Source organism: Agelaius phoeniceus, chromosome 1 (genome assembly GCF_051311805.1).
Source record: "Agelaius phoeniceus isolate bAgePho1 chromosome 1, bAgePho1.hap1, whole genome shotgun sequence".
Lineage (NCBI taxonomy): Eukaryota > Metazoa > Chordata > Aves > Passeriformes > Icteridae > Agelaius > Agelaius phoeniceus.
In genome coordinates, this window is record NC_135265.1 from 146,859,211 (window position 1) to 146,886,230 (window position 27,020).

A 27,020-nucleotide genomic window follows, 5' to 3' on the forward strand; every position below is an offset into this window, starting at 1 on the left:
AATGAGACAAACTTTATTTATTTATTTACTTATTTATTTATGGCCTGAGTGTGTCTGATTGCACCACATCCACTGGGTGTCCAGCTTTAATTGTCATGCCAAACTGGAAGCAAGATAACCAAATGCTGTAGGGTTTGAGTCAAAACTCTCTGGTCTTACCATGTTCTTTGAACTTCTATCCAAACCTCTGAGGCACTATTTATTAATATTAATAAAAAATAAAAGATCTAAGTCTCACCTGAAAATAAATCAAGTCCCTTGAGCTAGTTGTGATTGGTATAATCTTTTAAATACCAGATCTATTCTAGTTTTCTAGAACCAAAATTCTATGAATCATACCCTCCTTGTTAGCAGAAGTCTTAATTGCAGATGCAGCTATGCTGGCCAAATGACACATTTTACTTTTTAAATGAGATAAACTTGTTTCATTTTGATCTGGGAGTTACTAACAGTGTAACTGAGTGCTTGAGGGTGGAATATTACCAACCTTACTGCATAGATCAGTTTAGGAGCTCTTTGCTGGCAGCACATTACAACCAGCTACTCAGGAATAATGGCACTGCCTCATTTGATGATCTTATCTTGCTTCTGAAACTCAAAATCCAGAAAAAGACTTTTAAAACTGAGTTTTGATCATAAAACTTTCAACCAGCTCCAGTCTGCAGGCAATTCAAAAACATTCCTTGAGCTCCCCTTGAGCTCCTTTCCCTTTGTGTCTCCCCAGGACAGGAATTCAGCTCCTCTGGACTGAAGGCCTTTGAGAGGACTGGCTTCCAGAACGTTCTGTCGGGCGTGTACCGCTCCCTGGTGCTCCCAGCAGCCGGAACATCCCAGACTGATGCTCAGCTGCTCTGCAGGCAGGAGTGCAGCCAGGACTCCTGCTGTGATGGGTTCATCCTGAGCCAGCTCCTGCTGGATGCAGGTACTGCCTGCCTGCCCAGGAAACCAAAGCTAAATGAGTAGGAGTCTTTGTTGAACACGGTGCACCCACCTTCGCACTGTCTCTGCATCCCTGACTTTTCTTTGGTGTTGGGAAGGTTTGAGTAATGCCCACGACCTGAGGTAGCAACCTGCTCTTGGAACAAAATGGGCATCTTGAAGGGAAAAGCCTGACAAAGTTTCAGCAGTGTTTGGGCAATGCTCAAACACTGCTGAAACTTGGGAGCATGGTGTGACTCTGTGCAGGGCCAGGAATTGGACTCAGGGATCCCTGTGTGTCTCTTCCAACTCAGCCTGTTCTCTGTGTGTGTGACATCTCCATCTGGATGAGACAAATTGTTCTGAAAACACCTCTCTCCACACATAGCACAGCTTGGTTACCAGAAGTTGGTGCCTTTCAGCTGATGCAGGAACTAAGAAGGTGCCTCCAGACAGAGTTCTTGTGGTGCAAATGAAAATCAGCTTCCTTTTAAGAGCAGGAAAAAAGGATGCCTTATGGAATTATGTTGCATTATTGCATGCAAAAATGCTAAAATCTCCCAGGTCTGGATGTCTCTCTAGGAGAGCAAGTGGTAGTGGGATGGATGGAGTCTGGCAGAGGTGGGATTTTGGCTCAACCAGATTTTTGCCAACAAGTTCAAGCACTTTATGCCAGTGTGTACTTTTTGCAGTTTAGTTTCAAGCTCACATAGTATTGACTTTCCTCCTGGGGATGCATTTCCTGTAGGAAATGTGAAGTTTTAAATGACATGCCTAAAGGATTTAAAGACAAGCTCTGTCAACAGCCAGGATTTGGACTTGATGATTCTTGTGGGTCTCTTCCAACTCAGGATATTCTGATTCTGTGAAATCCAGGCATGTGCTAGTGGCTGATATGTGACAAGCACTTCACCAGTTTGGAGTGGAAACTGATCCTAGATTTAAGAAAATCTGTGAAAATCTGTCACAAATTATCTCTGAAAGTTTTCAAGAAAATGTTTCCAGAGAATCAGAAAATTATTTTCTGGTTTGGCATCTTCTTTTTTTTTTTTTTATCACAGTATTCTAGATGATCTTGTAAAGTCCATTTCTCTATATATTTACAATCAAATTTTGGGTTCTCTCTACTTGTGAGTCTAGAAGGTGAATATCTGTTTTGTCTATTTGGATCAGTTCTACAGGTAAATGCATTACTTAGGACTGGCATTTTGCTTAAAAGGAAAGGAAAAATAAGGAAAAGGTAGCATATTCAATATCTCATGTACCCAGTCCATAAAAACAAACTGGAGAGGACATTATAAAACCTTAGAAATGTCTGAGCTGTGACACCAAGTGCAAAGCAAGAGCTGAGTATTGTGTAGAAGTTATGGTAACAGATTGATGCCAGAACATTGGCCTTAAACACTCTCACTGTGCTGCAGAGACTCAGGCCTGGGATGGCTGAAATCAGGCACCAGTTCAGGAAACCACTGCAGTAAGAAGATCTAAGTGCTTTATTTTTGGTTCAGAACATGACCATTTCAAGACCATCAAAAGATTGGATGTGTGTCTGGGGTGCTATGAAGAACATTGTTGGATATTATCAGATAACAGTAATATTTTATTAGGTGATAATAGTATGTGCCTGAAATCCCTAAAAAACAGGCTATAAATGTTTAGTTTGGGTATGAGTAGCTAACCTTAGCACTCAAATTTGAACATATGATTCTAATTTGCTTCTTTAGTTTTGGTTTTTTATGGTTTTTTTTGGTAGCAATACTGGAGGGTATCTCTCTTAGTGACATGGGTTCATTTGGGACTTAGAGAAAGTATTGGGGTGCAAAGCCTCATTGCAGTGGTGCAGCTGTGTCTTTTCCTGCCCCCAGGTAGCATTCTGTGCAGTTTGCTGAGCTCCCCAGATGTGCTGATCTGCAGTTCCAAAGGATGGAGTCCAACACCAACCTCAGCCATGGGGGAGGTGTGTAAAGGTGTGAGCTATGATGAGAAGGAGAAGAGGTTTTCCTTCACCCTGGGAGGACAAGTGTTCAGTGGAAGTAAGTGAATTACCTCAATTTACATCAGTTCTCCTTAATTGTTGTTTAGACACTCTCTTATTCACCAGCCTGCCCTTGTGCTCCAATGCTTTCTTCAAGTAAATCCATATCAAAAGAGAATAAGAATTCTCTGGATGGATGTAGTGCTGGATAGATGGACCTCTCACATTTTGCCATATGAACATTAATGAAAGTTGAGACTGTGTTTAATATATCACTCTGTAGTACTTGAAGCATTTAATTCAGGCAGATCCAAGCCAATAATCTGAAAGACAGGTAAAGTCTGGAGCAAAGATAAAAAGGAAGATGCCCAGACCTACATGGTAAAAGCAATGATAGGAAATTGGGTAAAGTTTAGCACCCTGGACCCAGACTATCCCCATGACACCTGGGATCTTCTTCCTTAGACTTTTGTTTTGTAATGAAGGTGATGCATAGTTTAATAATGTGTTTTCTATACAATTTCTGAGCATTAAAAAAACATGGTTAATTTAAACAGTTGTTCTAACAAATTTTTTTCTTTGTTAGCTTTTCAGTTGATGGAAGAGGCAGAAAGAAATTTCACTACCTTTCAGGAAATTTACCTGTGGAGAGGTAACTTATCTCACAGAATTTCTTACAAAAACTTATGATGAACTGTGGGGTGTGGCAGGTGGCTGTTCTGTAATGGAAATGTCAGTGTCACTTCATTTCATGCTATCCAAATTAATACACAACTCAGAAGCCTATTTGGGCAGGGATGTGTAATCTGGAGTAATTCTTCTACTGCCAGTTTCATGAAATTTGGGTAAATTCTTGTGTCTGAGAACATAATTTATAGCTCATAATTCCCTTGAAAATGATATCATGAAGACACCTACCTTTGTCCCCTGTGTCCAAGTACCATAATAGTTTGGCACTTTATGCCTAATTACATGGGTTATGTTTATTAGCAGAATAATTGTACATTTTTCTTTCTGAATCTCACCATGTACATGGCAGGAATTGCACAAATTATTTGTAATAATAATTTGTGCTTTATAAGTGCATATAAAGCCTTCAGAGGGCTAATGCTGAATACCGAGTGACTGTGGATGTGGCATTTATTTTTGCCATCCAAACAATGCATTTTGGTTTAAGTGTTCCCCAGAGCTATACAGAAATGGTTTTACTCATTCTTGATTCAACATTTGGAGGAACTACCAAAGGAATTTTCCTAAGTGGTGCACTTTATATATTTATTCAGTTTGGGAGCTGAGGATTATTTTGTGTTGTGAGAGAAAGATAAAGGGAATTACTCTGCTCTTTGATTCCTGTTTCATTCCAGACTCTGATGTGGCCACCCGGATGAAAACCTCTCTGTGTGAGGCTGCTGCTTTGGAGACAAAGGATGATCTGGTGTTATCAGGTATTGGAGCAATAGCAGACAGAGCAGGCAACAGAAGAGAGCAGGGAGGCAGTGCAGAATTTAACTAGAAATTATCATATATTGCTATATATATGTTCATTATGGAATAGGTACTGTAAATTCCAGAGGATTTCCCTGAAGCAGGATGCCTGATAGAGGTTTGGAGAAAGATGTTCAAGATGTAGGCCTGGCTTTATGATTCTTACCTTGCCAGGACAGGCTGCAAATTAAAGTGTTAAAATGTTCAGTGTGAGACCTGTTCTTTCAGACTTACTGAGCTGAAGAGGCACAGGAAATATTATTTAACTGAGAAAAAAAATTCACATAAACCCAGGAGTGAAGTCCTTGGCCTGGGTACCTGGGCATCTTTACTGCTACTGACAGTATGATTGTAAATACAGGGCATAGAGAAACCCAGGATGAAATGCAATCACAAGTGTTTCTTCCATGCATGATGACCTGTGAACTTCTCTTAGCTCCTTTGTCATTGCAGGGTTTGCTCTTTGTTATATGAAATAATGTATAGGTCCAAAATAATTTGTAGGAAGTTACTGGAGTTCATTTGGGCCTTCAGCACCATAATCCTAAGAAAAAGTGAGCAGTGGGGTTTGGTGAAAGCATCTTGATTCATTTTTAATGAATTAGAATCTTTGCTGAGGAGTCTTGATGAGTGTCTGAGCACATGATTTAATATGTGCAAAATCCTAAAAGGAAGTGAATGGCTTATGGTATTTGAAAGGAAAGTAAACGAAACTAAATAAAAAACTAAAAATGCCCATTTACCTAGCAGAACTCCTATACAGTTAGGGGTATTTTAAAGTCTAGACTTAAAAAGAGAGAGGAAAAAAATGCACTTTCTATGGTGGTTGAAATTATCTTGCATTTACCTGCCAAGGCATGAGTGCAGCCCTCAGGGTTCTCCATTTACCTTGCTGGGGCTGATGATATCATTAAAACCTGCAGTTATGCAAGGAATGCAGCTTTTACCTCCATCCCTAAATCTCAGTCTTGACACCAGCTGTTCAAGAGAAACTGAAGGTTGAAGTTATGACTTGAGAGGTAACAGGAATTATAGGTTACCATTTTAGGAAGTCATGAAAGCATCTGGGAAAATGTCTACAAAGCTGTTATCACTTGATAATCATTTATAAAACACAGGGTAACATATCTTTTCTAGTTTCTTTTTCTAGTTTCTGATAGAAAAGTCAAAACTACAGTGCATTTTCAGCATATCAGTGGGCGCTTCAGCACTTCACAGAATCATCAGCATGTCTTTACCTCTTGTTTTCATTATTGTCTGAATATTTCACTGCATATGAGATTAAGTAATACAATGTCCACAATGTTGGAACTGGGGATGAGATCTGCTGATGATATTTGATAAATAAGAAAGTGTTTATGAAGAAATTTTTAAGAGATCAGTGAAGAGTGTCCATTTCTTTTAATACTGGACCCTTATTTAAGGGGATGAATTTGGGAACAAGAAAATAGCTGTGATTGATTGTTTCAGAGGGAGCTCAGGAGATATAAATCATTGTATACATGTCTAAAGGTCACAGGCAGGTGACAGAAACGAGTTATTTAATGTGGTCTGTGGGAGCATAAATTCAGAGAAATGAGCTTAAATGACTGAAATAGGTATTAAGCTTGTCAAGAAAACTTTTAAGACTGAGAGGTGTAAAAGCTTCTCAAGGGAATATAAGGAAACTGCTCTATTTTGAATTAACAAAACTACATAGATTAAGGAATTACAAACATCCTGTGAATCTTCATACTTATGTCCTCCGAATCCTCATATTTCACTGTTAGGATATTGTGAGAGTAGAGCAAACTCTCTAATTTCTAGAAGCAGGAATTTTCATCTAGTTTTTGGATGTTGGAAATAGTCTGGAAGTGCTATTTTGTACAGTGCAGCTCAGTGAGGAGACTGCCTAGAGGAGAGGCTCTGTGGGTGGACAATTCTGTTATTAAAAGCAGGCTTTGGTGTATTCTAGCCCTACAAAATGATTGCAGCTGTTTTACTGAGAAAGGCAGAATTTTGTATATAAATAAATTTAATTAATTCCAGATCATAGTTAATTTTTTTGTGTGATTCTTTGTTTGTTTGTATCTCAGATTCCACAAAGGATCTTTTCTACCTAATGGACAACAGCCAGATACAAAGTGACCAGAACTATTCCCTCCCTTACCAGCAATATTGGGTCTTCAGGCAGAAGTACTCAGCTGAGGAAGCTCTGCTGTGGTGTCTCACACGTAAGGCATCATGGAGACTGTTCTTCTGTAGGGGATAATAACTAACTAAAATCTTTTAACAGGCGTTATAATAATGATGAGTAAAAACTTTAGACTTCGAGATTTTTTTTTTTTTTTGGTAGATAACTCCTAAATTTTCATAGGAATTGCCAATGGGGCCACCTGTTTATTCCTTACAGTCTTTGCCTGCCATGGCAGAAAGGGTGCCCATCATTCACCATCAGGGTGCCCCTGTCATGGGCAGGAGGAGTCAAAGGTACAGCTTGGGCAATGCCCTGCTGTTCTTGAAGTGTACCACTCCAAAAAGGGGGGTGGCATAGTGGTAAAAGAAGGTAAAATGCAGATAATTGGGGTTAGTGATAAATTATATTTTGATGCAGTAAATGGAGAAGAGTTTCTAGTTCTACCAGGAAGTCAGAACTAAGAGTACTAAACAGTGCACAGACAGCACTGTAAGAGGTCAAAAAATTAAAATTGTTTAAAATTCAGCATTGACACACCTGTTTCCAGGAGCCATTGCCATGGTAATTAAGAAATGGGTTTGACAGCTTTGGTTCTTTTCTGAAGGTATGCTCTTACCCTGGGACAAACTTCAGAACAAATTGCTGTGAGCAAATGTCTTGAATAGTTGATTCTAGGAAAGTTATGTGTAATTTTGTGTGATGCTTGAATGCTTCAGAAATATATTTTGTAAAAGCTTACTAGGACATAGTAGACATTATTGTCCTTTTTATTTGTTAGAGACCATGACTGATGCAGAGTTCTCTTATGATTATACAATTTGTATGTCAGATTTACTGAAAAAGAAAAAGATCGTTATGAATTAAAATATTAAAGAGAGACCAATACACTGGAGTAATGCTTGTCACAGCTGGGGAATTTATCTTCCCAATTAGCTCTGCTGGAGCTCCTTTACTGTGCTCTCCAGGTAAACCTGCTCTTCAGTGCCACTGGGGCCAGAATGTGTCCCTCTTTCTCTTGCACTTTAAATTAATTAAATTAATTAATTTGCAGATTAGTAGGATGATATTGAAATTCTCCCTTTTAGTTTTTTGCTGATGGATAGCTTTGCTCTGAAAACATGAAGGGGAGCAGAGAAGGGAAGGAACCCTTGTGTGTGTAACTGTTCATGACTTTGCTTCCCAGGCTGTGCCCAAGAGGAAGAGTTCTGTCGAATGGCAGATCTGCAAAGTGCCACAGACAAATACTTTGTGTGTACCCTCTATCCAGAGGCACAGATTTGTGACAGCAGCATCAACCAAATACCAGGAAATTGTGCAACTGTGCTACCCTGGCAGCCACAGACACTGTACCATAAAATAGGCAAGTTTTGGTGTTTGGATGTATAATGTCTGCTCTAACCCTGGGAATGCAAGGCAGTGTTTTGGCTCTTGGTTCTGAGATAAAAAGTCTGCATATTTAAATGAGTCTTGGGATGTGATGGTGCAGGGGAAGGTCAGGCTGTCTGGGATAGGGTTTTTCATTTTCTATTCAGAATGGAAAGATATCAACCATGAATTTCACTCTGTCCACCTCAGCCATTCCAAAGTCAGAGAGGCCAAGTGGATCTCAAATTTGTATATCAGTTTTAGCCCTTTTTATAATATGGGTGAAATAGGAATGTCATTGGAATGTCACAATCTACTATTAAAATTTCTACAGTAGCTAAATAATGCAAAAACTGAAAGCGCTGAGTGTAATTCTTATTTTGCTTTAAATATCTTTTAGCAAATGCAAAGCTATAGATGTGAATTTTAACCTTTGCTCTTTGGATACTTGGGAAGTTCAATGTTTTTCTCATAGGGCACATGAAAGGAAGCTGGACAAACAAGGCTGTTTTCACTGTACAGGAACATGTAATTTTGCTGTGACAAATGTAAAGGTCCACTGAACTGAGCTATTCAGTCATGTCATTTTGGGGAGCCCAAAGGGCAGCATGGGCTGAATAATGCATGAGCACACTGGAGTCTTCCAGTCTGGAGCTGTGTCCCAGTTTAAGGCCTTGTGGAAGAAGTAGCATCAATACAGGTCTCAGATACAAAAGGCCTGGCTGGCAGTCTTTCCTTGGTGATGTAATTTGCTAAGCTTCCAGAGCCTTCACTTGGTGAATTTTTATTCATCTTCAGGCTTAACAATCAGAATTTTCTGTGGTAGCATAAAACTATCTCTTAATCAACCAGAGCTCAGCATAAAAGTACACACTGGACCCCTACCATTTGATTACTTGGCCAGTATTTGTATACAACAAAGTTAAACTGATTATTCCAATTTTGTTTTTCTTTTTCCTTCCAGTCACTCTTAAAAGTTCTGTGAAGAGCTTCTACACACGTGTACCATTCCAGAAAGTAACAGAAATATCAGTGAGGAATAAGACTGACATGAGCAGAAAAGCTGTTTCAGATGGGTAGGACATGAAATTTCCTTTGTTCTCCTTGGAATTTTAACCATGTATGGAATTCCAAGGCTGTGTTATGCAGATACAGGAAATCAGATGTATTGATTGAAGAATTGCATTGTTTGAGAGTATTTAATGAAGAAAAGATAACATATGGTTCAAAGGAGATTTAGAACTGAACATTATATAAATATAATATTATAGTTATTATTAGAAATAATAATATGTAATATAATAAATAATTATTAATTATAGACATGAAAATTCTTACTTATAATGCTACTAATTACCAGTTGACCTGTTAAATCCCTTACCAATGATACACCAAATCAATTTAGGCTGATATTTTTAGGGTAGATATCAAAATAATCATCTCAATTAATAGATGAAGTCTGATAAGTATACTAATCAAGCATGATTTCATCTACATATGGAAAAAGTATGGAAGTGTGTGTGTATACTGGTTCTTCAGCCTTATTGTGAAAGGCATCCCTACAGGTTCTCATGGATAATGTTTTTCCTTTCCCAGGTTTTTTGAGTGTGAGCGTTGGTGTGATGCTGACCCCTGTTGCACAGGATTTGGCTTTTTTAATGACTCCCAGCTGACAGGTATTTCCCCCCTGTTTGTGTTTCTAAAATAACTTCAGTCTTTCTTCATTATCCAGATTTTACTCTTCTTTTGCTCTGAAGTGCGCTTTAAAAGCCCTTTCAGATCTCATGCACCTCTCTTCGGCACCTTTTTGTGTAACCATAACCATATCTAGAGTTCAGCCTAATGACACATTCCACATTTCAGAAATTATTAAGAAAACTTCATAAAAATGAGTCCTTAACAGGCTGCAATTCCAACAGCATAAAATTAAAACTGATAAAACTTGATTTCTTTTAGTGATTTTTTTTTCTCCTATTATGTTGTTTCAGTTTTTAAAGCCTAAAGGACTCTGAAACCTAAATATTATTGAAATTAGGTGCATGCAAGCACATAATGTCTGTGGATATACTGGGGCAGTTTCGCCTTTTGGCTTGTTTGGTTGTCTGACCTTCTCTCCTCCCAGATTTTAGTCTTCTGCTTGAGGAAAAAAATCTTCACCTGATGTTTGAAATTGGATACCACCCAGCTCAAAGTCAATGAAAAGGATTTTAATATGTTATTACAAATTCAGATTTAGGCCACTAAAATGTGTAACTTTGTTTTTGGTGGAGTCATGTGCTAATCAGCTCTCCCTGAGGTCATTAAATGGGCTGTTTTTATAATGCATTTTGGAATTTGAAACATTTCCGAAATACATATTTTTAATTCCTTTTTTTGTTGAGCGGACAAAATTTTCACTGCTCAAAAGTGTGTGCCTTAGAAAATTAATCCAGTTTATTTTAGATAAGAATTAATGTGGAAATAAAAAATAGTTGATAGTTTTCATGCCTCATTATGATCATATGAAATTTCAAATCTTAACTGAATATGACTTTGAGTTTCTTTAAATACTTCTAAAATAAATAAAAAATTTTAAGGTGTCCAGCATACAAAATGGACCCATTTTTAATTTACCTGATTAATACTTAATATCTATGACATTTCAGACATCCAGTCTTGGCACTCATATAGTCAAGAGAACTAGCAGTGATTTTAACATGAGCTGAAATCTTCAATGAAACTGTGTTTCAAACCCTCCATATTTTTCAGGTACAAAATTATTTATACTAGGGCTTTGAAAGAATTTTTATTTTGATGTAAGTAGGGGACATGTTTCAACATACATGCAGATTTTTAACTACATTAACATGAAAGAGCTCCTTGCTCAGAGTTGTGACATTTGCTCAGTGAAATTCTCTGTGATTTGGATTATAATGGATTTTAATGCTGGTACCTACCTTCCCTCACAATGAATTCAGTGAGATTTTTCAGCATTAGTTTCAATCACTTTCCTCATTTCAGGTATTTCTTTCCTTTGATTTCTAGCTTGGTTGAATTTCACTTAATTTTAATTTCACTTAATTTCACTCAGTGGAACCATGCTGTTTTCTTTTTCCTCACAACACTATCTAGAAAAGGAAAATTTTCCTCCTTATTTCTATACCCATGTGCTTCCTTGGCAGGTGGGAAGATTGTGTGTGTGACTCTGAACAGCCTTGGAATCCAGACCTGTGCTGAGGAAACAAGAAGTGCTTGGCACATTTCAAATTGCACTTCACCAGATGCTGAAGTCAAAATACACCCATTTGGCTGGTATCAAAAGCCTGGTAAGTGATGCAGGACACATGACCTCTCTAATGGATTTCTGCACATTGAAGTTTATTATTTGGCTTCAGTGTGTGAAAATTCCAGCTTCCAGCTGTAGGACCCATTTGCAAGGACCACAAGTAGACAAGGCAAATAAGTATGTGCAAAGGAAAGAAATTGCAATTTAATGTCCATTTTAATAAAAAAGGAATAGCAATACTTCAAAGATGCATAATTTAATTTCTTACATTCTATCAGAAACTTGTGGCCAATGTCAGAATTTAAATATATTTTGCTTCACTGTGCAGTCCTGATCAGGAAATCATTCTTTGTTTCTCATTCCTGGGCTTATTGTTTTACCATCTATGTGGATACATAACCTCAAAAGGTTTGGATTTGCTACAGAACTTAAAATCCACTTCTGGTTGTTTTGGTAAAGAAAGGGACCAAGACCAAATTCCAAAGCAGACCTGTGCTTTTCAAGCAGCAAGAAGCCATCAGGTGTTTAAACAGAAGAGCAGTTATGAGATGTTGTGTTGTTTTCTTGTGAGGAATCAAAACCACTCCTAGTCAGGATGGATTTTATTTTCTGTGGAGAAAAAAAAGCTTCATTGCTCTGTTAAAAACTTTAAATGGGTTTCCCATTTGTCACACTCCTTTTGGGCAGGTCCAGTTCTACTTTGTTAAGCTCTGATTTCACATGACTGAAAGAATAAGGACAACAATTGCCCACCTGAGTTTGTCTCCCTTTATGGGAGGACAGCCTGTTTCTTGGTCACACAGACACAACTCCTGAGCAGAGAGCCCCCATGGGGGCAGGTCTGGTGATGTTGACAGAATCAGGGAAAATTTTTGAATAAGGAATACTGTTTTCTGCTTTTATACTGGATTATACCCTTAGTTCTTGCAGAGTAGAGAAGGGCTGATAGCTGAGAGGAGAGGGCACAAAGCATGGTATATATTGTCCAGGGAATGGGATAGAAAGATAATTCAGTTAAAGCTGTGTAGAGATGGATCAGATACTGTGGCAATACATTGTATTTTACAGTGTTGATAAATAAAACCTTCATTCACACTCTAAGTTTCTGAAATATGGACTCAGTGTTGAGCTTTTCAAGTCTTGCCCTGTCCCTATGCCCACAGAACCATCCATGTCCTCTTGTGGGGCAGCCCTTGTTAAAGGGTAGAGACAGCATGGAAACATTTTGGAAGCTGGGAAGGGGTGGGCTGAGGGTCTGGCACTGAGAGGAAGGGAACAACACCCTGATAAAGCAATGGCAGCATCCTGGTGGCAAGGGGGGTTGAGATGCAGACAGGGGTAAAAATGAAACAAAGAAAGGTGGAGCAACGAAGGACAGCAGAGGTTTGGATACATTTCCATTTCTTGGAATTGTTGTCCCCTTTTTGGCAAAGAACCAACAAAAGATAAAGGCTGTTTCTCACATGCCAGACAGAGGGATGATGAAGAGGAGCCCTGGTGTATGCAAAGTAGGGAGTGTTAAGAGAGACAGTGACATTTCCTTATGCATTGAGGGAGCTACAGATGTTTTTCCACCATAACACCCAGCAGGGCACAGATGTTTATGCAAATGGAGATATTTACAGACAAAAATTTGTATCGGTTCTGCTGGTGTGTTGAGGGTCTGAGAACCAGGAAAAGGAACAAAAAGGTTCTGAGGCTAAAAAGGAAAATGAGTAAAATCTGAAGGAGTGATTTGCTGTAGGCAGTGGGATATTAGCATGATACAAGGTCTGTGGCTGTATTCCACAGTTCGGTTTGAGGAAGGCACTTCTGTCTCTGTGTTTCATAACAGGCTAAGTTCATGTGTGACCTGTCTGCTGCACAGCTCTGCTCATGAGCTATTTGATTTTGTATAAGCTCAGTCAAAAAGGACCATAGAGCAACATTTCAAAGAGTTTTGGGTAGGCCAAATCCTTCAGAGCTGTGAATGGGAAAACCTCTGAGTTTTTAGAAACATTTATCAGTTACATGCATGGGAAATACATACTGGAAGAAGTTAACAGAAAATCTGATCTGTCTTCATCTTCTGTAGGGATGGTAATTTATTATGTCTTAGTGGGGAATTTATAACTGGTTTGAGTAGCCAAAGTGTTCTACCAAATATGAATGCACAGGGAAAGCTTCATTTTTATTATTTGTGATTACAAAATATTTATGGGAAGTATTAGCAAATGAGAAGTTTTTTGTATGGAAACCAATATGAGGTTTTATGTATGATGAATTCTTGTTTAAACTTCAATTTGGAAAGTGTTGTGCTGGAAACTGCCTTATATATAATTCATATTTCTGAGAAATTCCAGTTAGCTGGAAGCAGAGAGAATCTTGTGTCTCTCCTGGAACATAAACTTGAATACAGAGAGGGGCATAGAAAAAAGCACAAAAATACTGAAATGAGTCGTTCATAACTTCATCTCCAAAAGCATTTGTAGAAATGTTTATAAATACAGAAATTTAGGAAAGTCTGGCTTCATGTACAAGCTCAAAAGGATTAGATAGCAAAGCAGCCTTGAATCCTTACTCTTGGTGTTTGTGGGGAGAAGATTCAACATCCAGGCCTGAGAAGTAATGCTGGACATATTGAGTATCAATTGCATTTCAAACCTTGAAGTATTATTGTTTTCAATTGTGTTGTTGTTTTTCTGCTTTTAGCTGACTTGAAGAGCACCATTCCCAACCTGTGTCCACCTGTTAATTTACCTTTCAGGCCAGAAAGTGGTAAGTGTATTTATGAATCGAACAAAAACAAAATTAAACAGCTCCCCACCACTTTCCCCACCAAAAAAAAACCAAAAAACCAACCAGTAAAAATCCCTCCATCCTCTACCTTGTTCATATTGCTGAAAAATCACACTGTAATGAAAGTGTTCCCCATGAGGTCACTCATTTAGGTGTTTACTCATTTTCATTAATTGTGTATCATTTAAAAGAAAGACCTGTCATGTCCACAATACTGACCTAATTTTTCACACTTGCTGCTACATGAGACAAAATATTTGGCAGGACAGATGAAAAAATTTATTTATGAGGGTGTATGGCTCTTCACTTTCCAGATGCAATAAATCTTGTGGCACTCACGTGTTATTTTAAAAGTGGGTGGATCTTCTTAGTAAATGAAACTTAGCTGCTCTCTTTCAGGTCTTTGTGTCTACTGACCCCTAAAAATCTATGCAAATTGTCAGCAGCACAGGCTTCCCTGAAGTGTCCTTCCCAGAAATACACTGCATTGCTGCAAAATGCTGTGTCTAACAGAAAGGAAGAGAATGGATTCATCTAATCATTGATAGCTTATTAGAAAACTCAATCCTCCAGTTATACTGAAATTGAGAAGGCACTTCCATCTCTGCCTTTGATTTTCTGTTTGATCTGAACAAATATTTAATCTGATGGAATCTGCCTTTCTTTAAACTATATGCAACTGAGCATGCAGGAGACTTGATATTTGCAAAGAATTTTCAACACTCAGTTCAGAATTTATACGATCTGCCTTTTCATCATATCCATCACCACAAGTCACAATCAAGTTTGGTCTAATTTTTAGTAGAATTTGTGATTTTTAAATGATCATTTTAATGCAATAGAAGGAAAACTCCTATCTTTGTAGGTAAGCAGAAATAATTTTTGTATGAAACACTTTGAGGAGGTGGTGGAGGAGGCCTGGCCTGTAGGTTGGGCAATTCAACTCCTTTGCCAAGGATGTTGAATGGTTTTTCCCTGGGATGTGGAAAACAACTTCACTGAAGCTTTCTTCCTCCCAGAGTGAAGCTTGGTAGTAATTTTGTCATTTTCCTTTTATGTTTTTCTTGTTTGCTTAAATCTAGGAAAACAGTGCCCTAAGCAGCACTTAAGAAAATCAGGAAATTAGATCTTTCTGCTGTTTGCTTTTGACTCTAAGGCTGCCCAGAACAGCAAGTGAGGTGCTCATCCTTTGTAACAACCCTGATCTATCACATCCATTTCCAGGCCATCTTTCCAAATGCAGAGCAACTCAGAGTATCACTGGTTTGCAGAGATCTGGTTGAGCAGCCCAAGCCAGCAGAGCTTCCCACAAGGATGCAGGATTCTGGGTTAGAGTGGTTGTTCTGGGGACTGACAGTGGTTAGAAGATGTCACTCAATTACAGAGCACAAAAAGGCTGGAAGTGAAGTTAGCACTGGTTTCCTGGACACTTTGGGGCTCTGACAGCACTGGAGAAACACATTCAAAATGCACCAGGACACCATCTGTCCTTGTTCTGCATCATTTTGATAGTAAAAGTACCAGACTGCTTATTTTGGTCAGATTATGAACTAGGCTGTGTTGTCAGAGACTTTAGAAAATTTTCAGAAATATTGTCTCTAAACACTTTATGATTGTATGTTTTATTAAGATGTGCTATAGAATACTTATTGTTTTAGAGCTGGGCATCACACAAAAGCTAGCATTTACTGAATTTTGCACATTGTGGTAGTGCTTGTACATGGGGATAAAAAATAACTGTGCCTGCTCTGTGGTAGCCAGATGGTGAATATGAGAAAATGTCACTGATTAAAGGGCACTGCCATGAGTAGATGTGTGTGTGTGAATGTAAGTGTATCTATACATATGAAAAATAGAAATTTTTCATCAAAAGATCAGAAAAATACTTAAATTTGCATACTTTGCCAGAAGGCTCTGTGAAATTGTGAATTAATGTTATGTCCAATCTAGAGCCTGAGTTAACTGGAGCTTTATTAGGGCTTACATTTCATTGAAAGTTAATGCCCTGACTGCCTGATTTCTGAGTCAGCCAGTTTGCAATGCTCAGGACAGAGTGCCCAGCACTTTGCTCCCTCCCATTTGCAGTCAGGATGCTGCTCCATTCAAAACTGTGGTGTTTGCAGCCCCAGTGTGCTGTGAAGAAACCCAGATGAGCAGACTTATTTTCAGCCTGGTGGGAAGTAGATACTTTGCCTGTTTTACTCATTGTTCTTCTCAACAGAGAGGGTGGAGGCATTGTAGGAGCATAAAACAACAGAAAGATCTCAACAGGTTTTCACAAGTACATGGATAGCAAAAGGCAGGGTAGGCAAAGTGTGGAGCTGCTGAATGGGGCAGGAGACCTGATGACAAAGGAGATGGAAAAGGACAAGGTGCCTTTTCACCTCAGTCTTTCCTGGCAGCTCCAGCTTTTAGGGTATTCAGACCGGGGGGAGATTGCAGCAAGGAAGTTTTAGCCTTAGAGAAGGAGGACCAGGTCAGGGACCAAGCTGGACTCACAAATCCAGGAATGCAGAGGGGGCTGGTTAATGTCATTCTGAGCCCACTCTCAAATACATTTGAAGGTCATGGGGAGATATATATTTTCCTTCTGTTCCCTGGTCTGGGCTTTTGAGGAAGTTCCTCAGCAGTAATCACCATAAATGTCTAGACCTTGGAATCTTCAATAACAAAAATAATTTTCAAGAGCAATTTTTTTTCATGTCTTGTCCCAGAGCAGCCTGCAGCCACTAAGGAGATGCAAGAAAAGACCCTTCCCTATGTAAAGCCAATCCTGGGAGAGCCACAGCAAAAGGAGAGGGTCAGGGTTCTTCCTGTTCTTTGTCTTGTACCAGAATGTTCATCCAGCCCCCCAATGCAGTCTGAGATTTCTCTCAAAAGCCTGAGGCTCCAGTGGGCTTTTCCCAAATTATTGCCCCTACAAACAACACTGTGTTTCTAACATTCATTAGCCTGTGAAAAAAGGGAATTAGTGCTCTGTAGTGCCTGTAGCCCACTGCTCTCTAGCAGGAGGGAGGTGAAGTGCACAATGGCTTTCACCTGAATTCTCATTGATTTGTTCTTGCCTCAGCAAGTTTTGCAAAAGCCTTTCCACAGCAAGGCTGAAGTCTCCAAGTAATCTCATCTCCAGGCTGTAGTGTGTTTAACTCAATGTATGGTTTTCATCTTTAACTGAATGAACACTTCCATTTCCTTCTGTGCATCTATTGCATGGAGCAGAGGAGGCTCCTGCTGGTCTGGTGTGATTTCCACACAATTCCTGTGATCTCACACGTGGTGCTTGAAAAATTGATAGCCTGAACTGACTGGGAAAGTCCAGCTTGTTAGGTTTGGAGCATTTTTTCCCCTGTAGAAGTTCATGTGCTGTGATGACACTGAGTATGGAACCATCTGTGGGGAGTTTCAGGTACAATCTATGACCTTTAACAATGGGAGAACAGATGTTATTTTAAGACTGCCCATGCTGAAAATGCTCATATGTCATCCTGCAGTCTTGGTTTACTTAGGCTGGTATTTAATCAGCTCTGCTCATTTGTGTGAACATCTTGGACCATCTTATAAAGAGAAAACAGCCAAGTCTCATAATTAGGTTTGAGATGGAACTTCCTGCAGCCAGCTGTAAGCTAGGGGAGATAAGAAAATGGGTTTTAAAATTAGATATATATTTTTTATTGTTATTTTCCAAATATGCAATGCTGTTATTCAAGCACTGTATGCACAAGGGTTTGAGTCTTGGAAATTCTCATGTGTTTGCAAATTAGTCTGAAAGAAGCAAAACAATCCATGAGACAATCCATATTACCAACAATCCATATTACCTGAATTTCTAGAAGGAATACTTGTACTTAGAGCACACTGGAGAGCCTGAAAACACTCTTGTGTATGTGGGAGGAACAACCTTGGTGACTTTTCACTTTGTTACAAGATTTATTAATTGTATACAGTAATTATCTAAACTTCAATGAATATTTTTGTATTCATTTCTAACTAGAGCATGTCTATCTATCTTAGATTTGGAAGCTGTTAGGAGGCAGTGGCCCTTACAGGGTGGGTCCTGTATGGCCCTGTGGATTACTCACAGATCATGTGGGCTCTGTTCCCACTCCATGCAAATCAAGTAATTGACAGAGAAACCACCCAGGCATGTGGATGTAATGATCTTAGACCCTTCCTGTTGCTGCCTCCTGTGATCCCCCAGTGATTTTCAGTCATTCCCTTGAGGCAGGACTGAGCAGAGCAGTGGCTACAGGATATTCCAACATGGGAATGAATTTCCCATCGGGCTATGTCTGCACATGGGGTATTTCCATTCTCAAGAGAGATGTTGATGGTAGTACAAGTGCTGATGTAGCTGACTTTGGTGATTAATAGCATAATTTTTCTTCCTGTTTTCCTATAATGTAGAGTATTTGTCAGAAACATCCTTAGTGTGAAACAAAACCTTATTTTACCCATTTTTGGGGACTGATTTACTATGCTCCCACACAGCAAACTTGATCTCTGACATGGAATTACTCTATCTTTGGTCTTAAGTTTGATTTTTATTGTTTGTAAATATGAGGATTTTAGCCTTTTGAAAACTGCTTATTTTAAATCTGGATAAATACCTAGTATATTTTTAATATCCCCTTACTGTATCATTTGCTATAATTGGCACCCCTAAAGGAGACAGAAAGCTTGTATTTAACAGGAACACAGCGAGATTGCTCCCTGCTAAAGGCCATAAATACACAGTTGTTATTTTTGAGACTTGTCTGAGGTGTGATTACAGTTATTATGCAGCTGTTTAAAGAAAATAATTCATTTTGAATTGTACGAATCTCAATGGATCAACAAAAACAAGAATTAGTTCTATTTTAGGAAGAGTATATTTTCTGCAGGTCCACTTTGAGTTGATGATTTGCTGTCTTTGAAGATTGTTGGTACACAGACAGGTTAGCAGACAGTTGGAACAAACCTCTGAAAACCAGGAATATAAAGCTCTGAGTTCAGTCTGTAAGCATGTTTTGGGTTTGAGTCAGGGGTATTAAATATGGCTCACAAATTTCAGAATTAAGATCAGAATTTATTTTTCAAACATAAATCAGGCATACTGAACCCAGAGGTCTGATTTATGTACCTCCTTAACCTCATATTGACCTCCTCAACTTCACAGGTTTTCTTTTAAATTTAACTTGTTATTTTAATGCACTTCTGTATCTCTGTTTCCTTAGATCAAGTGTTAAATTTTACAGCAAACTCATAATTGATGCCTCTTTTCTTCCACTGAAGTCGGTGATGAAACTTTTGTTGACTTTATGGCAAGGATTTTATAACCTCTTTGCCAGGAAATCTATTCCAGTCTTCTGATCTTGTGACTGCAGTGGGAGCAGAGTAAGGCCAATGTGAGCATTTTTGCAAATCCAGTCTTAAATCTTGCCTACCCAAACAAGAACATCTGGAAGAGAGAGGCTCTCTATATGGGACATCTATAATTTTGAAATAAGAGTTACAGGGATGGCTGGATTCAGAGGGCTGTAATTATCCAATGAAAGCCTTTGCCAAAATGTGGGTTGGAAGGTCAGCTCTTACCCTATTTATAAACCAGAAATGTGTTCCAGCCCATCAGGTGCACTGTGCATTGCCAGGAGCACAGGGCCAGTCTGCAGCTCTGCCTTGTGAGAGCAGTTTCTGCATGAGGCAAGTTGAGATCAGCCATGGAAAGTTGTGTTTTGCTCACAGAATGAAGTGGGTGTCATGGATGTGGGTGTTGCTAAATCTGCTTTCAGGAGAAGGGAAGAACCAATACCCAGCAGCTCACTGCTGGCTGTCAGTGTCCACAGTGGTGCCATGCACGGCTCTGGGTTAAAGAGTTTTGAACTGTTGTTAAAATAAACATTAATGTTTATGCATCTCTCTGCATCTGGGGTCAGCTGGGCAGAAAAGGGAAAAGGAAAAACTGAGAGTCTCAGCATTTAAATCTGACCTGAAATCATGAATATCCAGGAGGAAGAAAAAAAAAGCCCCAAAACAATCTAAATCCCCACCAAACACGAAGAACCTCCCATGTGGGAGGTGGCAAGGGTCACTTCTGTGAGATTTGGGGCAATGAATAACCAGTTTAGGTAGGAATGTATGAGCTGTGGATGTTTGCATCATGAGTGGTCACTCTTCCATGCCTACTATGGGCTGCAAAGTGCCCAGTGTGCCTCATATGTATATAAAAGATATGGACTTTATCCCACATAAAGGGGCAAAAGAAATTTCTAATGCAGAAGTAGAAAGTTTAGCTTGTGAAATTAAGTATAGGAGGCAAAATTCAAGTGTAAATCCAAATCCAGAGGTGCAAATCCCAAGAGTTTACTTTGGTTTTGTGGATTCATTTTTAATTTCCTGCCTGAGAGAGCGAGGACCCCTCTGAATGTTTGGTCTGCGGGAAATGGAGGCAAATGAGGATGGTGAGACTTGCCCCAGGTCACTTGGTGAGTCACAGAATAGAGTCTGGGGAAATATCTTCCAAAACCACTGGTGTACCCAGACTTTCTGTGTTACAGTGCAATCCAGACAAGGCTCTCTTTTGGAAGAACCACAGCTGGTAATTTGAAGCTTTGTGTTTGAAGCTAGAGAGATTTTGCTTGTTCCAGTAGTAGGACCTCAGCTGCTGGTATTGTAGACAGCACAGGATGGCAACATTGCTCTTAGGCAAAAACTAACTTTGAGTCATATTGATAAAAGAAAAGTTTTCTTGTTCCTCAGGAAAAAAAAAAAAAACAAACAAAACAAACTGAAAGCATAAATTTGTAAGATTCAATCTGGAAAAGAAAGACCTGGGGGACCTGGTATTGCAGGCAGAAAATCTCTGGAGAGGATGTAATGGTTAATTCTCCATCACTTAAAATTGATGTCTATTTCTAAGTATCTTTCTAAACAAGTGCCACAAACTGTCACCCTAAATGTAGAGGCTGAAGTTTTCTAACATAGGTTATGCAACAGCTCATAGTGGATGTTTTTGAAAAAGAGAAACCATTGACAATACAGAAAATAGTAATTTCCACATGACTAAAACCACTCTGTTCCTCTAAAATAATTGAGTAATCAGTCCTTAAAGGGAAGAAAAAATCCAGTGGAGTGAGTCTGTCACACAAGTCAAGCTGTGACTGCAGGGTCACTGCTCCTGACTAATTCAGAACCTCTCTGATGTAGCACTGGCGGTGACTTTCCCTCCCTGTGATTCAAGTAAGGTTGTGGTGTTAACACAACACAGTGCAACACCACATTAACCTTCATTTCATGTTGAGAGCTGTGGTCAGACTGTCCTTCTGAGAGGGGCAGAAAGGAAACTTTGGCCATCTTTGCCAGTCACTGATTTCTCAGTAGAATAAAATAAATATTTAATGAAATGAGAGGTCATGACTTTTGTGTCTGTGTGGGTGAATGAACTCAAGGGCAAGACCTGCTCACTAGGAATAGCAAAGGAGCAGCTGACTCTGCTCTCTCCTCACCCTACAATTACATGGAGGGAGCAACACCAACCTACTGTTTGGGACTCAGTGGCCACAGCAGGACTTTTGCTTTTAAAATATACTGAACTTCTTAAAGGAACTAAAATAATTAAAGGCCCATTCTGTCCCAAACCTTCTGTTTTGTCTTCTATGTGCAAAATTAAGAGTTCTCAGATATTTTTATCTGTTTGTGTATGAGAAAAGAATGTTTGTGGTATTTTTTTTAAATATAGTTTGAGACAGAAGGACAGTCCTTGAGGAATCCCAGAGTTAGTACATGTGTGTGTGTGTGTGTATGCATGCTCACACAAGTGCATGGCTGTTAAATGTATATATGGGAATATTCATAGACATAATACATGATTATATTTACACATATGCACATATTTGTGTATATATATACCTATGAAATTGAGTGAAATCTCAATTATGTAGAAGTTACATGACATTAAAATTGTTCATAGAATTTAATATAATTCTGTCCACCAAATGACATTAAAATGGTCAAAATAAACTCCATTTACTTTCCAATAATTTATTGGCTGTATCTGTTCAGGAACTTGTGTGAAAGCATTAGAACCCATGCCCTTTAATGTAATTAGGGCTGTTCAGAAATCCTTTATTTGAATCAGTTGGCTTTACCTTCAAACCTGGATTAATCTGCTCTGGATTTACCTGTTTCTTTACTAAACACCTTTGTAAAGTGATTATTATCTGACCTCTGAACACAGATTGGATCTTCAAGCCAATTAAAAGCCTTTGAATATTTAATTTGTTCTCAGTTGATGCAAAGGAAAATGACACTTGTACATTGAGGAACTCCCCAATGCTTTTAATTCTTCATTAGGGTCCTCTGAAATTTTTACTGCTCCTTCTAGTCATATTATTCTTTTATGGTTCATTTTACAGAGTATATGGAAGCATGGCAACCCTTAAATATGTCATCTGTTCTCCTGGATTCGTCCATCTCCCACTTTGAAGTTGTGCATGTTAGCAGAGATATATCTAATGACTTCTCCATGGCCAGAGATTTTTGCCTATCTGGTAAGAAATGGTCATTCACAGCTTTACAGAAAATACTGACTTGTGAGCCTGAAAACCAAGAACAGCTTTCCCACTTCTGACATAGATACACTGATTTTACTTGTCTTTAAAGACTATCCCAGTGTTTCCTAATCTGAGAGAAGGGGTCTGAAGCAGTTCAGCCAAAGTGAGATGCAATAGATATAAATGCTGTAATATAATACAGTAATTAGGTAATTTTGACACCTCTTGGGCATGCAGATCTCTTACTTCTCCATGCATTGTACAGCTGGGAGAATATTGCAGCAAATAATAGAGCAATGATGACTTGTTTTTCTAAAGAACCACTGCCATTTGCTAACCCCACCTGCCAACACCTAAAGCAACCTGTGGCAGTGGGGAGTGAGGAGGGGTTAACTGAGGGCTAGGAGGAGGCAGGGATTGAGCTGTAGTGACAGCAAAGAGAATTATTTAATCTGCAACCTGACCAGACAGAAGAGTTCTTTAATTTCACATGACTGGGAAATCCTCAATGCCACAGAGTGGTAGAAATAAGGGAAAGTTCCCACTTACTGGGGACTGTTAGAATTCAGATGAGATTATCAGCACTTTACTAGATGATGTTTTTCTGTTTCTAAAACCTAGTTTTAGTTCTTTTGCTGCATTATTCCATTTTAAAGCCAATATAAGCTTCTGTCCTTTGGCTATTTTGGAGAATGTTCTGGGCATTTGGGGACATTTGTGTCCCATTACTCTGAATTACATCATATCTTTGTTGCTTCACCTGTTGTAAAACCTTTCTTTTAAGAACAGTGTAACGCTGTCATGCAAAATGTGAGGACACATTTTTTACCTGCTCTTTTTCTTCATGCTTCACCTCACAGCTTGTTCAAAGAACCAGTCATGTTCAGTGGTTACACTGGAGATCCAGCCTTCAGCCATAAGGTGCATTTTCTACCCTGATACACAGATGTGTGCCCATGGCCTGCAAGGGCACAGCTGCTGGGTTTTACTCAAAGAACCTGCTACCTACATCTACAGGAGACAAGGTAAGAACAGGCCAGAGCTGTGGAGGAAGGACCTCAACTGTGGTGCTCAATTCTAGTGAATGGAGGACTGAGGAATTCCTCACCTCATAAAACAACATGGGTGTCTCCTAGACACTTGTCCATGTCTGTTTCAGAGGAGTTACAGCCAAGGGGATGGGAAAAATGTCCCCAAATGTTGTTTTAAAAATGTATGAAGTTGTAGTGTTACCCTCTGGTGCTGAAGAAGGCATAACAGAGGAAGTCTAGTTTATGAAAGATGTTTTGAAAGTGCAAAGTAGGGAAACCAAACAACAACAGAAATGTAAGTCCAACTCTTAGCTTTTCATCTGCAGAAGATGCTTTGGTATGCTCTTCCTTTTAAGCTTGGAGAATAACACTAGGTGTGTTGAAAAGCCACTGTCAATTGAAAGTATTAAGGACAATCTCTAGAGAAAACAAAACACCAAACAGATATCCCTGGTCCCTAAACAGGATGAAATAATATTTTAAAAAAGTGAAAAATATTTAAGAGAGAAAAAGAAGTTGTGTACATAAGTAAAAATTCTATTGTTTGGTTACATACTTGTATGAAAGTGTAGGTTTTGTTGGGTTTATTCACCTCGATTTTTAAAGAGACTGCTTTCTTTTTATGTAATACTGGTTATTTAATTTATTAAAGGTAATTAGAACCCAGGCAACAATAAGAGGGAAAGGAAGAAAATTTTTCCATTCACTGAAATTCTGTGAAGTCAATGAGAACCTTCTAGGTTGAAACTCAATGAGAGAAAAATCAGTTTATCATTGCAAAGTAAAACGAAATCACAAACTGGCACTCAAAAGTAGACTTGTGTGTTTATTGTTCATTACAGGTTTGGATTTAGTCCCATGACGTTGAATTTTGTTCCTGCCTATCAAATATATTGTTTATGGAGAAAAATAGCAGGAGGTGTCACTTCACTGTGTTTTAATGAACTGTTTTATGGGAAAACAGTAACAGGAAACAGTTAAATTTATCTGTGTTTCATTTAAAGAAGAGAATTTTGAACATAACAGAGTTACAAGAGTTTAAACATAACAGTTTAAAACTATGGGAAATGGGACTAATTTTCATTCCTGAAATGGCCTAACTTGAAAAAACAAATTATTTTTCCTCTGCTCACCCTCTGACAGATTTACTCCAGCCCATTTCTGAATCGGATTCAACCCCAAGGGTGTACATCCCGTCCCAGGGATACCTGCTGGGCCAATCCCAGGTGATCCACGTGGGCTCAGGATGGAAGAGCATCAGGCAGTTCCTGGGCGTGCCCTACGCTGCCCCTCCCCTGGGCGAGCGGCGCTTCCGCGCCCCGGAGCCGCGGGCCTGGCTGGAGCCCTGGAACGCCACCGAGCCCCGGTGAGGAGCCCGAGCAGCATCACTCTCACTCCATGGGACTGGCAATGGGAAGGTGCCAGCAGCTCACATCCCAGGCAGCTGACCAAAAACTTAATGTTACAACTCACTTTAAAAGTTTTCTGACCAATCACACAAAGCAATAGCACATTGACCGTAGTTCTACCCAACCACTATAATCACACGTACCTTCAGTTAAAACAATGCTTATGTCAAACACAATACCTGCTTGTAAACCTTAAAATACAATGCACAGATTATTATTATTATTATTATTATTATTATTATTATTATTATTATTATTATTATTATTATTATTATTATTATTATTATTATTATTATTATTATTATTATATAAATTTAATAACCAGCATTTCAGCAAAGAGTGGATTTTGAAGGTGTACAGGGGAGACTTCCTGTGAGCCTCAGCTCTGCTCTCTTTACAGCTGGTGCTAATTTTGTGTACTTTATGTTAAGTGTGGGTTTTTTGAAAGCACATTTTTAAGTTTTAAGTTTTTTTTAAATGAGGCAGGGTTTGTGAGGACAGGTTCTAGGCACACAATAATGGTTCTAGCTCCATTATTAAGCTTAGAACTTCCTAATATCTTACTAGATAAACATTTCTGTATCTTAGGGAATTATTCTAGACAAGCATTAATACATAGACCATTGTTCTATTTGTCCTTACTTTTCTGCTTCTTACATAATTTTTCTGCTGACCAATCCTATGGCTACTGCTTAGCTCTAATCACAGCTTTGCTGTCTCTGAGGCCTGCCTTTTGCAGCTTTCCCAAAACCCTCTGATTTTATGGATTCCCACACTCAGGAATGCTGGTCCAGCCAGGGCTGGGAAAGCTGCTGGAGTGATAACAACAATATTCATGTCCTTCCCTGCAAAGCAACCTACAGAGTACAGATAGATACTTTGATTAGAAAAGAGAATAATTTCTCCATCTATATGTTAAAGCATGCAAGCACCTCGAGAGAAAAGGCAAATTCCTGTACACTCTGTTGAATCTCTGTATAACTCCCCATCAACTGTCTGCTGTCAGTCCATTTTCACCCTGAATAGTATTTATACAGGTATTTATTATATTCATACAAACAGCTTTGCTCCTGCTGAGCCATACATTTGTACAAATTTAGTCCAAGAGGGGCACATCAACACTGATGTAACTAGAAGCTGTGGGCCTCATATAGAAATTCTCTGCCTGGTAGTGTCCAAGAGATCAGGTTGAAGGGTCTACAAAATCAATCTCTTCTGTCCAAAACCTATTAAAAGGCAAATACTTGGGAGTTGAAAGTGTATTTGGCCTTTGGTTGTCCCATCCTTCAGGATGCTCCTGAACTGTGGGGCTGTGAAGCCACAGCCTCAAGTACATTGCAGGGATCTGGTGGGATGTGACTTTTTGTTTCCCAAGGTGTTCAGTGGTGTTATTTTAGCACACACAGCACCAGCTCTTGGTGTCTGAGCCACAGACTGGGTTTAGTTAGACCCACCTGCCTCTGTGAGTTTAGTTAGACCCACCTGCCTCTGTGATCTCCCCTTGAAGACACAGGGTTTCAATGAGCAGCCTGGCTGGGATTTTCAAAACAATCTGGGAACAATCTGTTCCTGTCTTTTGAATCCACAATTCTTGCTTAGTCCAATGAAGAATTTGGCCATTACCTTCTATTATTCATTTAAGGTTAAAAAACCAATTATTTGAGTTTACACTTGGGGAATTGGAGAGGCCTCACTTTATGTATAGAAACTGTTGATTTTTTTAGGATTCTATATATTCTGTATTGATGCTAAATATTTATATATAAGAAATTCACATAAGCACAGTGCCATTATTGATGGAACAGAAATATTTATTTATCAGCTTGGACTTGATAAAAGATTTAAAAAACTTGAAAAAACCAACCCAACCCAACCAAAAACACCAGCCAGCTATTGGAGTCCCCAGCTCCTGTGCTTCAGCAGGTGGCAGTCTTTCTCCTGGGAGCTGGAGAAAAGAAGCCTTGATCACAGGTGATGATCCCTGCTGCCCTGTGGAAAACTGTATGATTAATGATGTAATACCTGATTTCCTGGCAGGAAAATAGGTACTACATTTGTACTGGAAATTGTATGGAAATTTGTATTTTTTC

General features: G+C 39.0%; 1 protein-coding gene across 1 annotated transcript in view; it reads left to right on the forward strand.

Annotated features, from left to right (window-relative positions):
- TG (thyroglobulin) overlaps window positions 1-27,020 on the forward strand; it is a 147,541-nt gene that overhangs the window by 47,635 nt on the left and 72,886 nt on the right. The window contains exons 26-38 of the mRNA XM_077173556.1: window positions 725-922; window positions 2,784-2,951; window positions 3,480-3,545; window positions 4,258-4,338; window positions 6,454-6,591; window positions 7,738-7,914; window positions 8,884-8,995; window positions 9,516-9,595; window positions 11,081-11,224; window positions 13,876-13,941; window positions 22,353-22,487; window positions 23,351-23,515; window positions 24,665-24,887. Coding sequence (XP_077029671.1) covers window positions 725-922; window positions 2,784-2,951; window positions 3,480-3,545; window positions 4,258-4,338; window positions 6,454-6,591; window positions 7,738-7,914; window positions 8,884-8,995; window positions 9,516-9,595; window positions 11,081-11,224; window positions 13,876-13,941; window positions 22,353-22,487; window positions 23,351-23,515; window positions 24,665-24,887 — 1,753 coding nt within the window. The remainder of the gene's footprint in view (window positions 1-724; window positions 923-2,783; window positions 2,952-3,479; window positions 3,546-4,257; window positions 4,339-6,453; window positions 6,592-7,737; window positions 7,915-8,883; window positions 8,996-9,515; window positions 9,596-11,080; window positions 11,225-13,875; window positions 13,942-22,352; window positions 22,488-23,350; window positions 23,516-24,664; window positions 24,888-27,020) is intronic.